The sequence below is a fragment of the Cololabis saira genome, chromosome 16, assembly GCF_033807715.1.
Source record: "Cololabis saira isolate AMF1-May2022 chromosome 16, fColSai1.1, whole genome shotgun sequence".
Classification (NCBI taxonomy): Eukaryota; Metazoa; Chordata; class Actinopteri; order Beloniformes; family Belonidae; genus Cololabis; species Cololabis saira.
This window is the reverse complement of record NC_084602.1, coordinates 27076546-27095186: the sequence shown is the minus strand read 5'-3', so window position 1 is coordinate 27095186 and position 18641 is coordinate 27076546. Positions and strand designations below refer to the sequence as shown.

General features: G+C 42.7%; 1 protein-coding gene across 9 annotated transcripts in view; it reads left to right on the top strand.

The window, feature by feature from the left end:
* The window catches only part of arid1b (AT-rich interactive domain 1B), a 224445-nt gene that overhangs the window by 92360 nt on the left and 113444 nt on the right, over positions 1-18641 (top strand). For 8 of the 9 annotated variants that reach the window (XM_061742836.1, XM_061742834.1, XM_061742835.1 and 5 more), the window contains one exon: positions 877-981. The exons of the other annotated variant lie outside the window; for it this stretch is intronic. In XM_061742836.1, the coding sequence (XP_061598820.1) occupies positions 877-981 (105 nt within the window). The remainder of the gene's footprint in view (positions 1-876; positions 982-18641) is intronic. 9 annotated transcript variants of the gene reach the window in all.

The window sequence follows — 18641 nt, the reverse complement described above, 5'->3', positions numbered from 1 at the left end:
GGCTTGTGATTACAGAGGGAAAGAAAATGACTCGGATTGAACAATAGGACCGAGTGTGTGTCTTGATGTTGGCTTCTGTCTGAGTGTGTATGTTTCGAGGATTAGTGAGTGGTTAGGCCGGGATTTGGTTGAAATGAATTGGTGGGTGTAGTGTGCTGATGGGTGTGTGTGTTTGGCGGTTTTTCAGCCTGGATCTGCTGTAATAGCATGCATGTCTGTGTATTTCCTTGCAGCACGCCTCTTTGTGTCGTGACTTGATCTAACGGGGGAATCTGGGAGTCTATTACCACCCTGGAAACACAAGACACACTGCTCGCCAGACCCATCCTTTGACTTATCTCTCAAACACAATCACGAGGCCCTTGTTGTCACAGCCGTGTGTGTCATTGAAGACGCTTAATGAGACGTAACTAATGTTTCTTATGAAAAGTTTGCTCTTTTTTGCTCAAAGATACTCATGTATGTTTTTTATATATACGTTTAGATGGCCAAATTTGTATATCAAAGAGTTGCAACAAATACATCCTGAAGGCATGTTATTTTACAACTGAACCGTGAAATTATTATTCTTAGCGTGTCTATAGACGCAGCATGTTGCAACATGACTCTTTTGAAGTTACCCCAAACACTTCTTACTGTGCTGAATGACTTGGTTCTCCTTTCTTCTTTTATCAGCGTTCACACTTGTTGGATTTTATGATCCCCTAATTCAGGATACCTTTTACTTCACTAAATCTTATTTTTTTAAGTCTCTCTTCAAAAAAGAAGAATTCATCTGAGTAGAAATCAAGCTACACGTGCAGATAATAATGATCGGAAGCACGCGTGTTTATCCTCCTCATGTTTTGTGTCTTCTCTCTGCGTCGGTCTTGTTAGGAGGCCCAGCAGGAAAACTACAGCATCAGAGGTTCTGTTCCAGGGATTTCTGGGAAGACCAACAATGACGACGGCGTCTCCCATGACCGCCCGTCTAGTCTGCCGGTGAGTGATCAGACGTGTCCTCCCAAGAGCTCCGTAATATTGATACTTGAGACAGACCTGGCTTTTATTTGTGTAAGGGTGACAAAGTGTTTTTACTAGTCAACTACTTTTGAACAACTTTCTTCAACGCTTTCGTTTTTTTTTGTCCATCTGACCCAGCCGTGTTCAGCTTTGAGCTCTTTTGTCCAATCACACTCTTCTGCCCTGCTTCTTTGTCAGACATCTGATTGGATTTGACTGTTCATTCAAGAGCTTATATCTGTATTTTGACTGGCGTATACGCCAAAGGCAGAAGAATCAAATGTTCAGTGTCCTCCCATGGTCTGAACACCATACACCCACGTGCCTGGTGAAGCATATGCACCAGCACATCCCTTCTACGCAGAAACAAACCCTCAAAGTCATCCTCTTGGCATTTATGTGATTTAAAAGAAAAAACATAGCGCAGCTTGGCTGGAGGAGTATTTGAGAAGAAATGGTGTGACCAGGCTGATCTGCAGCATGAGAGTTGGACTCACTTTTTTTTTTTTTTTTGGCTAAATTAATCACTTATTACTCTAAAGTCCCTGTCATAAGTTCCTCAGGCCTTTAAAGGGTAGAATAAATAGACATGTGCAAATGGTCACAATTATTGGCACCGCTTGGGGTGAATACAGTTTAATTTACCAGATACTTTGGGGCATTTCCACGAGTGCAGAAATAAACTGCAAGAAAAGTTAAATTAAGTGTTCAAACTCCAATTAAGGCACAATTTTCTCCATATAGTGATGCGTTTAAAGTCTGTGTGTATTGGTCGCCTCGACACACTCTGATGGTTAACTTTTCTTTGTTTTAAATCAGCACTGACTTATCTGTCGTTTGTCAAGGGATTCCTGTTCCATCTCTTCCACATGCACACACACACACACACACACACACACACACACACACACACACACACACACACACACACACACTGGTAGTGGCACACTCTTTCCGTACTTTTTGTTCTTAACATACTGTCATCTGCCTTATCTCGTCATTTCTCCTTTACTCTTTCATTTTCATTCTTCCACACTCTGTACCCTCTCTTCCCTCTGCCCTTGTATTTCTCTGTTAAGAAGCATCATGAAAGTTCTGCCCCCTCCTCATTCTATAATGAGAAAGTGCCTTGATGTATAACTGTGTGAATTTGTAAGAAGAGAAGACGGAGAGGCGAGGAGCCACTGCCGTCGCGGGGGCCGCTCTATTTGAACCAGCACTACTATCGGCCCGTATTCCCTCAGCACTTTAATCCTGGCGCTTTACCCCTTGGGTTCTCCGTGTGTTTTCACATCCCATCCAAAGCCTGTGGCTCGCCAAGATCCTAATCGGTGGCAAGTTTTGATGAGAGGGACACAGAGAGGGAGAGATGGATAGATAGAAGGGGATGGAGAGAAGAAGAGAGAAATTGCTCGGCATTTGCCAGGCTCTTCCAGCAAGCTGTCACAGTAGAGATGTAACTGCCCCCCCCCCCCAACACACACTCTCTCTCTCGCCGGCGTTTGATGTCAGATCTAAAGCTGCTGTCATCTCTTTTTTTCCCTCTTTCTCTCTCTAGCAGGAGCGAGGGAGAGCGGGTCGGCAAAGTGTCATGTTGTTGTTTTGGGAGTAGTCTGGTGTATAATGTGGCGGGATTTTTGAAGGGAGACCAAATAGAAAAGTCCTTTAGCAGCTTATAACAGATGCAAGTCTCACTGCCTCATAGCTTGTTTTTTTGTGTTTGTTTTTTTTTTTATTGTAATGAGTTGGAGACACAGAAGACCTTGCATCCCACGTACAGTATCTTTATTCCTTAATGTGCTGGTATCAAATTAAAATAGTTTAATTCAACTTACATGGAAATAAGTTTGTACTTTCTATCAGAATTGATGTTTAAGCGGTGTTTTCTGTGAATAGATTATTATTGACAAGCATCTCTCCTCAGTTGTCGGCATGTGCAATGCTTACCATCTGGCTCTGTGCATCATTTTAAACTAACAATAGCTTTACTAACTGATTTTCAGTGAGGATTTAGCATTTCAGCTTCTTTCAGCAGTGTCAGCCTCTTCTGTAGTCTCGCTGAGTCTATTCTTCCATTTCCACACAATCATCACATCAGCTGCCTGATCAAGTGAAAACATCCACCTTTGAGAGGAAGTAAGACTTGATTGCAAACTCCCTTTTTCCAAAAATGTTGTCCGTAAACACCCATTTGTTTACTTCTCCTTGGCTGCCATCGGTTTTGGTTTGATTTTATGTTGAAACTTTTAGGCCATAACTTTGGGGAGGATTTTTTCTCTGATTGTTATACATCAGAAGTCGCTGCCTAGCTTGGATGTGGACTTGATGGAATCGAGCTTTTCTCTGCCGAGTGCTGCCATTTCCAAAATGACTGATTTCCCCAGGATGTGTGCAATTGCAGGTCAATAAAAAGCTAACATGTTTGGCTGCTGACATTTTGTCAGAGCTGGACTGCATGATTGGCACCATCTGACACGTTGTCCACTACCTAGTTATTTCCAGCTCTGTGTGGCAGTGAATGTTTTTGTATTAGGAGGAGAGAAAAAAGAAGTAGTGATAGCTCATCACCCTCAGCCCTTTGCATCTTTAGCTTTCAGTATCTAAGCCAAGCCAGACCCCCCCCCCTCCCTCCTCCGGTTCTCCCCCGAAACCCACCACCACCCTGTTCCAGTCACTACATGTTCCCTGCTCTCCTGCGTTCCCCTGACAGCCTGCCAAGCTGCCGCACAGCCTCCCATCCTCTGGGACATTGGAGAGGATGGCCAGCCATGTGGAAAGACAGAGTGAGAGCTGGGGGTGGGAGGGTGAGGTGAGGAAGCGAGGGGGGGAGAGAAAGGGCGTGAAGCGCTGAAGTGAAACGTGGTTATCTTTTTGTCACTTGTTCAGGGTGAGGGATGTTGAATTCAGGCTATGGCGTTCTGGCAGTAGTGTGTGTGTGTGTTTAGTTTTTTTTTTTTTTTACATTAGGACATGTTCTCTTATTCTCATGCACACCCGTACATGCACACAGGCACGCAATGAAGGGAAAAAAAAATGTTTTTATAGGTCATTCAGCGCTCATTTGCCCCTCGTTGACTTATTTTCCATCAAACAAAAGGAAAAATTCAGAAACATAATCACTGTCTCTTCCCTCACTCCTGTCCACCTTGCCCTTTTCTGTTTTTCCATGTGTGAGGTCATAAATGACTGACAGGGCACAGCTGGAGAGGCCTGCACCCCTCCCCTCTCCCTCACGGCAGCCACACGCACAGCTCTCTTGGCGCGCAAATGCCCATTCAGTCCATACTTTGATGCACACTGTCCTCTGCAAGCCTTTTTCACACACACACTGTGTGTGTGTGTGTGTGTGTGTGTGTGTTTGTGTGTGTAGTTTGTCAGAGCATGTCAGTCAAGCTGCCTATACAGTATGTGCTCTCACTAGTATGTGGCTCTTCCCAGCGCTGTGTTTTATTTTAAAGTCCCCCTGCAGACAGACAGGGCCAGCAGGCAGCCCAGAGTAATGTCATCCAGCGCGGTTAGATTCAGCCTCCATATTAGTGCTCAGGGGGTAGGAGAGGAGAAAAAGGAGGGGAAGGGAGTCGTGAGAGCAAAGAAATGCAAGAGATGCTTTTCCCATGTAAATCAGAATGTGTTTTGTATAAATTGTAAATGATACTGTAGATACAAATGATTCAGCATATGTATTACATGGATATAGGTGTTGAATGGTTAGAAAATATACTGTCAGCACATGGAGGGTATGTGGGGAGAGAAGGAGGCAGAGCCAAACTGTTTGCTGCCTATTCTTAGAACAGACAGCAGCAATAAAGGCCACAGCAGCTCCCTGCTACTGCTGCTATAATGTCTCTGAGAAAAGGACAGATAATCTGAAACCAGTCTCACACTGGAGTGTACGGTATGGTCACGTTAGCTATAAAATCTGAGAACGTATGTCATTAATCAGCAAGCCAAACATAAATGATTGAAGCGGTTACCAAATTTATAAAATTGGGTTTCAAAATGATGAGTAGCACTCTCTCTTGAGACGCTTGAGACGTGTCTGCTGAGGATGCTGACGGCTCCCTGATCAGCGTAAATGAACGATGCTAATAGGACAAACAGAGCAGAGTTTCTCTTAACAAAAACAAACTGTTTAGAGGTGAAATCAGAAACTAACGCTACGGATATTGAATATTGCATTTACTTTCAAGCTGTGGGATTAGTGAATAAAAGACAAGGTGACCAGCAGAGGGAGTCGGGCCGGCTGTGATTAAATGTGGCAGCGATGAATCTCTCACCTGTCCTGGTGAATTAAACTGGTTAAACTAGCAGGTAAAAATTAAAGCAAACGTTGGCTTTTGTCATCAACTCTTCATGACTTTGAGTCCATTAACCATCGACTCAGGCCTTTACCTTATTTTTTTCTCAGTTGGTGCGTAGGCCTCTAAACCCCGCGGTGCAGCATTCGCTTGTGACTAAATTAATTAATTAAATTGTTTCCAAAAATCATTGTGTTACTCCGTTGCATGCAAAGACCAGAGATAAAAATATAAATTATAAAAAAAACGTTTTACATTTTTTTTAAACAAAAAAACAAAGAAGTTTTACCCCTTTTTTTATTTTATTTATTTTTTAATCATATATCCCTGATTTTTTTCCCATTTTCTTCACTCAGTGCTCGTACCTAAGTCAGTCCTGGGCATTGCTCTCCCTCTGCCAACCCTGGGAGGGCCCTACACTGAGCTCAAGTCTCCTCATTTCTTGAGGCCACTTCTTTTCACTAGACAGGTGAAAAGAAGCTGGACGTAGCGCGTGGAAGGATCACGTTATTCCGGCCAGATCCTCCTCACCCCATCTGTCCCCGGCTGGCCAGACGGGGCATGTAGAGCCCAGGACTGCTGCATGTTTTTGTGAGGGTAGCTCACATTATCTACCCAAGGGAACACGGGGAGAACATGCAAACTCCACACAGAAAGGCCCTTTCGCCAACCCCACCCAGGGTGTGGGCACTGAAGTCATGGGGGGGAGAATTAAACCCAGGACCTTCTAGCTGTGAGACGGCTGCACTACCAGCGTGCCCCTAAAAACTTCTTTGTTGATTGAAGGACCCAGCTAGTTCAACCATCCAAGCACAAATCTGATTCTCCGGGCTGGTGTGTAGTCCTACATCTGCAATGTCACCTTACAACTTTGAGAGCCCAGAATAATCCAGTTCTTGTTCTTTTCTCATTATTCTTCTGCAATCTGAGTAGGCTGTCAATTTCTGCAAATTCTGGCATTCAGGGAAGATGAAGGCAGACGAGTCGGCTACAGCTAGCTGCTCCAAAGGATTTTATAATGTGCAATAATGAGATTTTTTCAACTATACTTTCACTTTTCATCACTGATGCTTTTCACATTATGTTGATATACTACACCAAGTTCACAGTCTGTGTTTTCACCGCAGACCCGGTATCATGACACAGCAAGTCAAACGACTCTGACTTCATCTAAAATGCAGACAGGTTGTTTTTCCGCTTCTATGGCGGCCTGCCGCTCATGAATCATTCAGTGCACACACACAGTTTCATGTACGTGCATAGTTTTTTTGACCCTCAAGAGGCGGGAACATGTGTTTTTGCCGGCTCTCACCATTTGTTCCCCTACAGCTTGAAAACACAGATGTGCAAGAAGTGGAATTGATCTGCAGAGAAATCTCTTACAACATCATCAAAATAGTTTTGAACCCAGAAATTTCAACAGCGATGATATCTGAAATTAAATCTGATTCATAGACAAATTCAGTTCTTACTCAGCAGTTACATTTCCTGTTATTAATAACTACTTTAAAATCATTAAAAACTTGGGAGGAATTATCAAATAGCTAACTGCTTTATACTTGCCTTTAAGCATGTTGAGCCTGCAATTAAACAATCAATTTTGAAGCGGTGACCACAAAAATAATCTACACTTGCGTCATGCAAGTTCAAACTTTGCACTTTAGTATTTGACAGCTAAAGTGTCCTTAAGTGGGACACATAATCCCTAGCAGCATTCCTGAGTAGCTGACGTTGCACTCTCATCCCCAGCAGAGGAGAGATGAGCCAAAAAGGAGTTTCTTTGTGGAAATCTTTTTTTTTTTCTTGCAGGATTGGATTTGACTTGTGTGTTATGGTTAAATTTAATGGATGCACACTATTTTAGCCGCAAGGAATGACCAGTATAAGTTGTAAAAGCTATCGGGTAACACAAGGCTGAGCAACAGTGGAACGGGGAGGCGTGGGGAGAAGCTCCTTGGTTGCAGAGGAAACCACGGTAACGTCCAACCACCCTTGACAGGACGACTGACTTGAAGCCTTGTGCAGCAGAGCGGAGGGCAGATAGTCAACCTGTGTGGATTTGTACACATACTCTGTCCAAGTACTCCTCTTTCAAACACACCCGCTCCCATGCTTACACATCCGTACATTCCCAGTGTGTCAAACTGTATGATTTGAGAGTGAGAAGAAAATGGAGAGGGATGAACTTGGTTAAGAAAACACCCATCCAGCTCCACTGGCGCCTCTCCACCGAGCTCTCCTACAAAGGAGGAGACAACGGGGAGAGATAAGGAAGGAGAAGGAGGAAGAAAAGCAAAGACTGACCCTACAAGGAGAAAAATCTTCCCCATCTGCATCTTTTTTTTTAAATCTTTTGCCCATCAGTTCCTCTCCCCTGGCTCGTGTCTTTTGTCAAGCCTTATTTCTTCTAATAGATTTGGAAGACTAGTTCAAATTCAGGACAAAGGAGGAAAGAGAGGCAGCAGCTTTTTGCAGTTAGTTTCCTTGAGCAAAGTCACATATACACACACCAACCCAGTGAAGAGCGGTGTCTGAGTTCATATGTGTATTTGAGAGGACATGCATTTGTATGCATCTGTGTATCTGATGGTGATAAATCCAAAAAGAAAAGAACACATCGGTACGAGTGTGTTTATTACAGTTTTCAAGGAGCACAGGACCGTCATTAACAGCTTGTTTCACTACAGGACAGTCTAGAGAGTGGACTCTACAGGGCGTGAAAGCAGAGGCTGCTATATTTGGAAGTTGAATGTGCACAATAAGTGGACATGGCACTCCGCGTGCTTTGCCATTTTTGCTTGTTCTCTGCGGGTGTTACATCTAGTTTTGTTCTGAAAAGGTAAAACTTGATCTAAGGTACTGGCTAGATATTACCTCAGTTCAGTTGGTCATATTTTTTTGAAAATATTCTCTCTTGATATATAGATCTCATTTTCTCCCTCTATTAAATGCCAAATACACCCTTCTGACGCCGAGCCTTCCATTATAAGGGGGATTTTGTTAGCACATTAATATTTAAATTAACTGTTAAAATGGCTTCAATCTGAACTGAAGATTGTAAACATCTATTTTATATTCATTAATAGTTTGCATGTGGAGAGTTTTCACTGTCAAATGCCACGTCAGTGTATGAATCTACAAGTATGTCTCGTCCACAGCGGATAATGTGTGTTGAAATAGCAAATATTTGAAGCTGAATGACATTTGCTGTAGCTGATAGTGGCTTTCTGTTCTCACTCCACCTTGTCTGTGGCCTATTTCTGTGTTTTGGCTGAAAGGGAGGAACAAGAATGATAAATTGCTGTACCGGGAGAGGACAAGTAAAAGACATGATCTCCCTTCTTCCTTTTCTGCTTTATTAAACTCCCTCTTTATTTTCCCCTTCCTCTTCCACTCTCCATTTCCTGATCCTCAGTCACCCGCATTGCTGGGTTTATTTTTATGTGTGGTCCTGTGTGACCGGACTCCCAGCAGGCGGGCTGGGTGGGGAGGGAAAGGAGTAAGTAAAGGAAGGGAGGGAGAGGGATGGAAGAAAGGAGGAATCATCAGAGGCTGATCTGTCATCACCATGGCTCCCTCTGGCTGTTGGGAGGCTGAAATTACATCTGACTTTGAAGTTAAGGGCAGCAACAGTTCCAGTGTTGCTATAGTGATAGGAAGTGCGTGTGTGTGCGTGTGTGTGTTTGTGTGTGTGTGCGTGTGTGTGTGTGTGTGTGTGTTTACGTATACTCCTTGGGAGGTTTATTATGCATGATCCACACTGTGACTAGTCTTGATGGCATTACAGTGGTGTTATTAATCTACTCTCGTAAGATGTGTGTGTTTTAAACATCCCCACACACACACACACACACACACACACACACACACACACACACCAACACGTCTGCGAGTTCAAGCCAGGAAGGACACACGCACATGCCAAGACACACACGCGTCCCATTTCACAGCTGGATCCGAGCTTCATGTCGTGCCTTTTAAAGATTAAGATAAAGTTGTTTTTTTCCCCTCTTATTATCTTTGTAAAGGTTTAGCCGGCTGCACACTGCACTCGCAGGCAAATGCGCGCGCAAAAAACACACTCGGATAACCCACGTGCTCATGCGGAGTTGTTCAGATTGCAGATAAAAGTGTTTGGGGTTGTTTAAGCTGCTAAAGCTACACCGGGTTCTGGGATACGCCAGGATTTGGGTTTTTGTCAGATTCTGTGAGATCCGGATGGATGGATGGACAGACAGAGACAGTATTACAAGAAAGCGGAGGAGAAGAGGCATGTATGCAGTTGGATGGAGGGAAGAAGAGAGGAAAAATAATGTTCCATTAATGCAGAGCCCGTCTCTTGCTGAGGGCCCGGCACCAATCTGCATCTCCCTTCAGTCAGCCTGCTATACATTTTTCATGAATGCTGAGCGTGAATTAGCGACGGATTGCTGCTGCAAATTGCTTCTCCTTGGTCAGGGGGCCTATGGAGAGAGACAGAAGAGGTACAAAGAGGAAGGACGAGATTTAAGAAGGGTGGGAACGGCAGAGGAAGGAGGGGAAGAGTTAGTAAATGAATATTCCTGAATACAACGGCATACTTATGTTTTCATAACAATAATATGCCATTTCTTTGCAATGGGTGTTTTATACGTTTCTTCTCTCTCTTCTCCCGTATTTCCTTTACCCGTGCACCTTATAGTTATGACCCCAATCTCAGCCTGCTCCCTTCACTCCAGTAAAGTCCACTTTCATTTTCCACTGGTGGCCTCGGCTGCTGCTGCAGACCCTCGATGATCAGCTTCACCGACCGGCTCGCTCTTTCTCTGACTAGTTTATATTGCTCCCTCTTTCTTTAAAGACCTTTTTCCTGCCTTGATTTGGCTCTATGGTCGTGGATGTCATGCTTGTGTAAGAACAAAAACGAAGCCACTCAGCCATTAGCCCAGCAGGCTACCATTTTCTGCAGAGCCAAACAACATCTGCAATCCTGTAAATAACTCTTTATATAACTCTTAGTTTCTGTTCTGAAATCTATAACTTTACACGTGTTTCAGTCATATTCCCCGACCGCCGGACCAGCCGTAGACGGTCTGCTGTCCACTGCAATAACGTTATTACTTTAAAGGTTATTGGATGAACCTGACGTGTGTGTAGCTGTTTTGTTGACAAAAAGAGACAGCTTTCAGGAAAAGGAGAAGATATATATTTGTGAGTGAGTGAGTGAGTGAGTGAGTGAGTGAGTGAGTGAGTGAGTGAGTGAGTGAGTGAGTGAGTGAGTGAGTGAGTGAGTGAGTGAGTGAGTGAGTGAGTGAGTGAGTGAGTGAGTGAGTGAGTGAGTGAGTGAGTGAGTGAGTGAGTGAGTGAGTGAGTGAGTGAGTGAGTGAGTGAGTGAGTGAGTGAGTGAGTTTTAAGATTGCTGCTGTAATCTGCTCTCTCCTGTCAGCCACAGTTATTACAGTTGTCGATATGGAGCTCAGGGCTTTATAAACACAAGCAACGAGACTCCGCCTGGACACCGGCCAGACTGTGTGTGTGTGTGTGTGTGTGTGTGCGTGTGTGTGTGTGTGTGTGTGTGTTCACCAAAGTGCTTAATATTTGTTTACGCCCTTGTGTGTGCATGATCTTTTGCTCTGTGTATATGTAATTGATCTCTGGGCTCATGTCAAGGCCAGTTCAGCTGTGTGTTAATTGCTTATGTTACTAAGTGTTAGTCCCAGAAGTATGTGTGTGATATCTTAGGTGTGTGTGTGTGTGTGTGTGTTTCTTTCTTTTTTTGTGCGTGTTTAAACATGGACAAGTTTACGATGTTAATTGATGAAAAAGTAGGAAAAGAGGGAGTGAAGGACAGGGAAAAATAACCTCTGAAACAACATCGGAGGAGGAGAAGAAGAAAGCTGTGGTATTTGGAAGGTGCAGGGAAAACAAAAGAGACAGAATGAAAGGTGGAGGTGGAGAGAAGAGACTTTGACGGAAAGAGGAGAAGGAAAAGGCATTGAAGTGTAGAGGATTTTTTGTCCTCGTGGCATTCAGCCCTGACTGATGCCTGTTGTTCAGCACCACTTCCACTGTTTACTGCTCTGCCAGCCTATTACTGTCGGGGCTTGGCCGTGGGTTACAGTGTCTCGGAAACAATGCTTGTGTAACATTTGCTTTTGTAACACTGTCACACATGCATAAGCGCACACAAAGACGCGCACCGCGAGGGTCACCGGTGGGCCGTTTTTCCAGTCACACTGCTCTTTTGGAAAAGCATGACCATCTGTCCGAGTTGGCCGAACGATTAAACAAATCCTCTCTCCCTCTCCGAGTGTGTGTGACTGGATTCTCTGCACATATCAACAACCTGTGACCTCCGAGAGGCATGGAAACCGTGTCTGCCAACGGTGTGCTTGTGTCTCTGTAGTCTTTTGTTTTGCTGAAATAAAACTGCCATCTCTAGATGAATGCGCCACGCTGGAAATTAAGAAACAATCTTGCTTCTTTTCACAGAAAACATCTTGTATTAATGGATTTTTTATGCGCTCTAATTCTTGCAAATCTATTTGCGTGTTCTAAGTAAGTTTTAGTTTTTATAATTAATTCTTATTAAGTTTTAATTGTTGTCCCTCTAATGACTGAGAACATTTGAATTGTTTTCATTATTTCATAATGTATTACGTTCTTCCTCTAAGTCCATCTAAGCTCCAAAGTCCTGGTAAAAAGAGTAGCAGTAGTCCATCTTATTCAATTAAGCACAGATATTGTAAAGATATTTAAATCTATTACTAGTTTTTATTCAAACAGACCTCTACGATATTTAATGTGAATGGGGGAGATTTCTTGTAAGAATAAATGTAGCCCATATGACATGCTAAGTTATGGCCTTTGCATTCATGCACCAGGTGTTGGGATAAAATCCCACATGTTTAATATTTTTACCAGATTTTAGTCTTGTCTGATACAAACTGTGGCGTTCCAAGACGCAGCAAACAATTAGACATTGTTTTCCATTGATTCACAAAGGAATGTGGTTATGGTCGCATAAACAATGACCCCAAAATATCCCAGATTTAAAGTCTTCCCTTATAACTCTAGATGTATAGTATATACACGTATAATATGCTGTAATCCTGTCTAGGTTTTGGGTCTGTCTCCCTCAAAAATCTAAGTTAACGATTCACTCCTCATGTGTGTGTGTTTTTTTTCAATGGCGTTTCTGATATTTACAATACTCAGTCTGTTAAGGTGGGATTCTGTTGTGAATGTCCACTGTGCTGTGGAACAAAGGGTGCTTTTTGCAGAAAACAGACAAAACACTAAAGTTTTATAGAGCTCCAGGAGAGTGAATAGATGGGTGATAATTCTTGGTTATCATCCCCTGTTAAGCTTCTAAATACAAGATTCATTCATATCTTTAAAAGAAATAAACACAATGAGGAATTTTGTAATGCTTTGCTCTGTCTTGACCAAAATGTATCAGTTTAGCCAGTTAAATTACATATTTGATTGAATAACAATCGGAAAGAGACCATGCAAGACATAATGTCTTTTTACATTTCATTATATTTGACATCTACTTTTAGTCTCACAGTACATTCATATGTCTCTGATTAGGTGAATGCGTTTGTTCGCGTCATCTCTCACGTCATCATCCTATGTAAACACAAAAAAAAATTAAAAGAAAAGATGAGTTTATCCAGCCAAAAAAGTACACTCATCAGAAGAACCACGAGATGATTATCCATGATGGTACAGTCCAGGCTGCACGAATTGTGGATAGAGTCAAGCACGCACACACACACACACACACACACACACACACACACACACACACACACACACACACACACACACACACGCTAACAGTCACCATCTAACTAAGTTTGAAAGTCTTGTGATAGCGTTGCATAGCATTTGGGCTAATGGTGTGCTGCGTGCTTCCTCCCAGGTCAGTGCATCCATTAGCAATCATATTACTGCCACATAATGGCTTATTGGTTAGCGGGGAAAAATTACCAAGAAGCCGGGATGAGAAGAGCGGGAGCAAGAGAGAGCGAGACACACAACAAGATGAAGAGAGAGTGAAAGGGATGAAGAAAGCCATCTTTAGCGGGGCCCCCGAATTGAGTTACAGCTCTTATGATTTGTCATCATCTCGAGTCTTTTTCACTCTCTTCTTTTTCATTTCTTGTTTTCATCACCTTCTCTTTCATCCTCCAGGCTTTGGGAGGTTTTTTATCTTTCTAATGAGCCGTTGATTGTTCCCTTTTTTTAACCCCTTTGTCATTACCTCATTCGTTCTGGATGGAAGGAAATATTTGTCATTCTGTCAAGCCAGTGTTTGCAACCGTGGGTGTCCGTGTGTGCGGACTGCAGCGGAGCTAAGTGGTGTGTTTACCTCATGGTTTTGGTTGCCGTTGGTTATTGAAGTGTACGCCGGGATCAGAGGAGTTTGGCATGGTGGCCTGCGGTCGCCCAGCCTCTCTATATGCAACACAACGTGTGAACTGCACTTGACTTGATTCCTTTAATAGGCAACACACACAAATAGTGTTGCCGTGCAACAGTTTCTGCAAATGTGTTATTTTATTTTGTTTCCCTCAGTTCAATTTTTGCATGAATCATTCTGCTCCTGCACCCACAATATGTACACAGATACAAACAATTTGAAGAAAATAGATGCTTAAAGGGCATCTTGTGTTATGAGTTAATTTCATCAACACATAAGGGACTAAAATAGTGAAGTATGTTGCACGTGCGTCAGTCGTTGTATGTAGCTGAATGCATGTGGCTGCTTGGCGGTAATGCAGCAAGCACACGCATACATGCCAGCTTGGCTTGAATAGCACGTTTGAGTTTGCATGCACGTGTGTCGGCTTGTTTGTGGGTTAAAACGAAGTGGAAATCAAATTCACCTTGAAGTGTCCTTCTCTCTCCCCTCGCCACCCCCACATTTTTGCCTTCGTCTTTGCTTTGAACACACTGCAGTACTCAGTTCAAAGAGAAATGCCTTCTCGTGTGTGTGTGTGTGTGTGTGTGTGTGTGTGTGTGTGTGTGTGTGTGTGTGTGTGTGTGTGTGTGTGTGTGTGTGTGTGTGTGTGTGTGTGTGTGTGTGTGTGTGTGTGTGTGTGTGTGTGTGTGTGTGTGTGTGTGTGGTAGAGGGAGAGAGGGAGAGTTTTCCTTGGTGCTTCCGTGTGTAAGGAATGGCAGCAGGGTTTGAGATGGAAAGAGGTAAAAGGACTTCACTCTCTTTCCGTCATCAAAGAGCAGCCAGGCTTAGAGGAGCGCTCGTCCTTCTCCCATCACCTCGCCTTCCAATTAAAACCAACCTGGGACGGAGGAGAGCGGGAAGGGAGGGAGAGGATGAAAACAAGGTCAACAAAGGAAAGGAGGGAGTGACAGGAGGGGAGGTGAATCGACTCAGGATGTTGTAATCATGGTGATGTCAGAGAGAAAAAGCAGAGAGCAGTTTTCATTTGGGCCTCAGTGACCTCTCACCTTCTTGTTCCTGCGCAGGACCGAAGAGTAGCAGGGCAGGGCAACAACCGAGGTGGGAAACTTTGAGAGAATCATTTCCCAAATGGAGATTTTACATCAGTGGACACTCACTGACTCCTACTTTGAGCCAAAGTGGAACATTTGGTGATTAGTGTTTTTGAGAATCACATGTGCAAAAGTCTGTGTTTGGTCTTTATTAAGCCATTTCTCACAGAGTTGTTGTACAATCTGTGTATGTACTGCTGAAATGTATTTCCATCAGTGCATACACATGAATTTCATCCCATACAGGTGCACACAGACAAACACACATACCCAATTGTGCATTGAGAGTTGGAGTATTTTAGACGTAAAGGTCACCCACTGATACCAATGGACAGTTTGAGATTGATGCTCAGTACGTGATTTTACAGCGGATTATCAAATGTGACTACGGGCATAACGATATTAAAAAAGACAGGTAGGAAAGACTAAAAAGGGAAAGAAAAAGATGGGAACAAATGATTAAGAGCTGGAAGACCTAACTGAAAGATGTAACAGTGAGTTTTAAAAATCTTGGGAGTTAAAGAGACAAATAGCCGTGCGCTACAGACCAGATATTTGGACTGCAAGAAAGAAAATATTCACATCCTCACCAAGCCAGATGGAGAGCGCGTGTTCCCTCATCTCTGTCTTTCTTACTCACTCCTCCTGGGTCCACAGATGCTGGTTTAAGATGAGGAAACAGCAGGGAAGGAGACAATAAAGGTCAACCTGTCTTTTTCTTTCTTTCTTTTGCTCAATTTTTCCATCTCTGCAATGATTTTCACTCAAACTCTTTGGCTAACCTAATTCTGCTGCTGTGGTGGGAGAAAAAAAATGCTAGAGCCTTGCAAGAAAAAAAAAATGATGCAACAGAGTACAAAAGTCCTGAATCTTTTCTGTAAAGGAATGCTTACATCCTGATTGTTATAGTTTCCTGTTTATGTGTGCGATTATCGCACAAAAGCACCACATTAGTTTACTTGGAGGCTGTCATGAATAGTAAGTGGAGGATCCAAATGAAGAAAACCAAGGATGTAGGAGTAATTTTAATTTTCTTTATCAACCAATAAAATATATTAACCAATAAAATATATATAACAAAAACCCCTCTCACAACAGAATATACAAAACACTAATACAAAGATGTGCAGGCAGGAGACCAGATTGCACAGCTGGAGAGTATAACAAATACAAAGACAGTCCGACAATTGTCACAATAGTTGACAAGACACAGTTGTCAACAATCAAGGAAGGTAAGGAGACGTAGGGGCAGACAGGAAGGCAGACAAATACTTTCAAAATAAAACACAGGACAAAGGCAATAAGGGGAAAAAAAATAAGACTAAACCATAAACTATGATGATGGCCCCATTTTTATAATTTATTTTCTTTCGAAATTAAAAGTTGGGTTATTAGAAGTATTTGATTTTTACATCTGCTGTGTCAATAAGGCAGTAAAATCAATAAAGCATGATGACACTGAAATAAGTTACACACTTAAATACAGTACTGCCATGTCAGACACAAAAACACAACCAAATACGGTACTTCATATGCATGATTTTCTTAAAAATAATGATTACTATTATCATTCCACGTGTAACCTATCCCTGTCATATTTCTCATTTCTTATTATCCTTCCTTTCTTTTATTTCTACCTCATCCTCTTCTTTACTCTGTTCTTTCCTTTTGACCTCATCCCCTTTTATTTCCTGCCTTCCTCCTCCCTCCCCCTGCTCCTCCTCTCCCTCTCTGACTCAGGAGGCTATAGTCTCCAAAAGGTCAATCCCTGCTGACATTTTCTGTGGAAACTCATTGATTTCTGCTCAGCACATTGTGATTGGATGCTTCAATTTCCCACCAATCCCCTTTAACCAGGAAGCAAGCCAGCCAGCTGACCTCAGGGTCAACCAGCTCCAAATAGCTTTTTCTGGAGTGATACAGTCGTCTTTGCTCTATATTCCACCCCTCTTTCCTCAGCGCACCTCCTGCTGTCTAGGATGAGGAGAGAGAGTGGGATGGACTGAAGGATAGGCCTTAAAGTTTAGAAAGCCTGTGGTTTTTTATGCTGTGGTTTATGGCAACTGTCCTGTCCTTGATGTGACTAGTAAAACAAGGCATTATTTCAATTTATTATACCACAAAATCTAAGTTTTATGAGTGTAAGATTGGATAGTGTAGATGTTGCTCTCTGCTGTTATACTGTATCTCTTTATGCAGCACTTACAGCTAATCACTTTTAAATAAATGTGGAAGATTGCTCTTTGTGGTTTTGAACCAGATTGTGGCTAAGAATCTGTGCAGTAAAACTTCACGGGTATCTATCCATTTATTAGAATCTTAACTTGTGCTTGAGAATTTCGACATGCTTAATTGCCCTCAATGTAGTTGGCTAAACCTACAGTTTGAATGCTAGGCAAAGCAAAAAAAGGAAGAGAAACATTGAAAAGTACATTTAAAATAGCATTTCAACAAGGCATTCTGCCTAATACAATGTCTACTTGAGTTTGGATTATTTTGTCAAAGTTCTTTTAGGTCGAACTGGTTCCAGTGCTGCTTCTGAGCCAGTTTGAACCGGTCCTTGCAGTAGCTATTAAAACACCTGGTCTCGGCAAGGAAAAGCAATGCTATGGTGTTGCCATGCATATGCTGGTGTAGCGTCTCGTCATTCCAATCCTAAAATCTTTACCTGGAGGCAACTGGACTTCTTTTCTTGGTTTTGAAGACATTTCACCATTCATCCAAAAGGTTTCTTCAGTTCTCGATTGAGGAAGTGAGAAAGGCTTTTGGATGAAAGACGAAATGCCTTCAGTACTATATTTCTAAGGTTTGTTACCACGTGGTCTTTACACACTGCCACCAGTGGAATAAATTGACTTGACAGAATGTAATGTTTATCCATGTATCTGTTCCTCAAAATACACTTAAAGACAGAATGTGAATGATCTCCTTTTACCATGCGATGCTCTGCTGGGAAGCTTTGGTCCTTGGCATTCATGTAGATGTTACTTTAAGATTTATCACCCACCCAAACCTTCAAATTGCTGCCAAGCTCCCTACCCAAAACAACAGAGCTCCCTCAAAGCAGGACAAACTGCTTATTGACTGTTCAAGTTACACCACAAAAAGCCAAATGTTTTCATGTGGCCTCCCCAGATCCAAATTTAGTTGAGTGTCAGAATGAGGTCTCAGCATCTCTGGAGTGTCTCATGTCCAAGGCCCAAATGGTCGGAGCAGTTTTGGGAAGTTCTCACCTGCATAGTATTAGACAGGTCGGTTTAATGCTCTGGTTCATTAGTGAATAATAAACTAGTTCCAACTGGGCAGGAGATTATTGAACATGTTTCTTTAGCTTTAATATTTGAATATCCACTCTGGCTAATTCATGCCGTTGTTTTTGCACACACAAACACATTTATTATAACACCTCTGCTGTTTGTGTCTTTATCCACTGGTGTTTTCTTCCTCCTATGCCTCCTGGCTCTGCTGCAGAAAACCGTCCTTGTGAGACGGCAGTGGCAGCACCGCTAGAAAATGTCCGTACGCAACAGTGTAAACAAACGGGCAGACAGCTCTCAGTCTTTTCTCTATGAAGTGATAATGTGTTCCCCACACTGTTTTTGTTCTCATGCTAATGAAGTGGACCGCATCGGTAATCACTTTCAAACCCTCAGCCAGAGAAAACGTAGAAACGACCAAACAAAGGCTCAAACAAAAGGATGCAGTGCTGTTGTCCGTGTGTGTATGTTGCAAACGTGCAGAAGTGGAAGTAAAAAGAGGAACGGATAGTCGTATGTGTGCTTGTGCGTTTTTGAATTAGTACTTTCAGTGCACTGCCAAGCAACAATGGTCAGTATT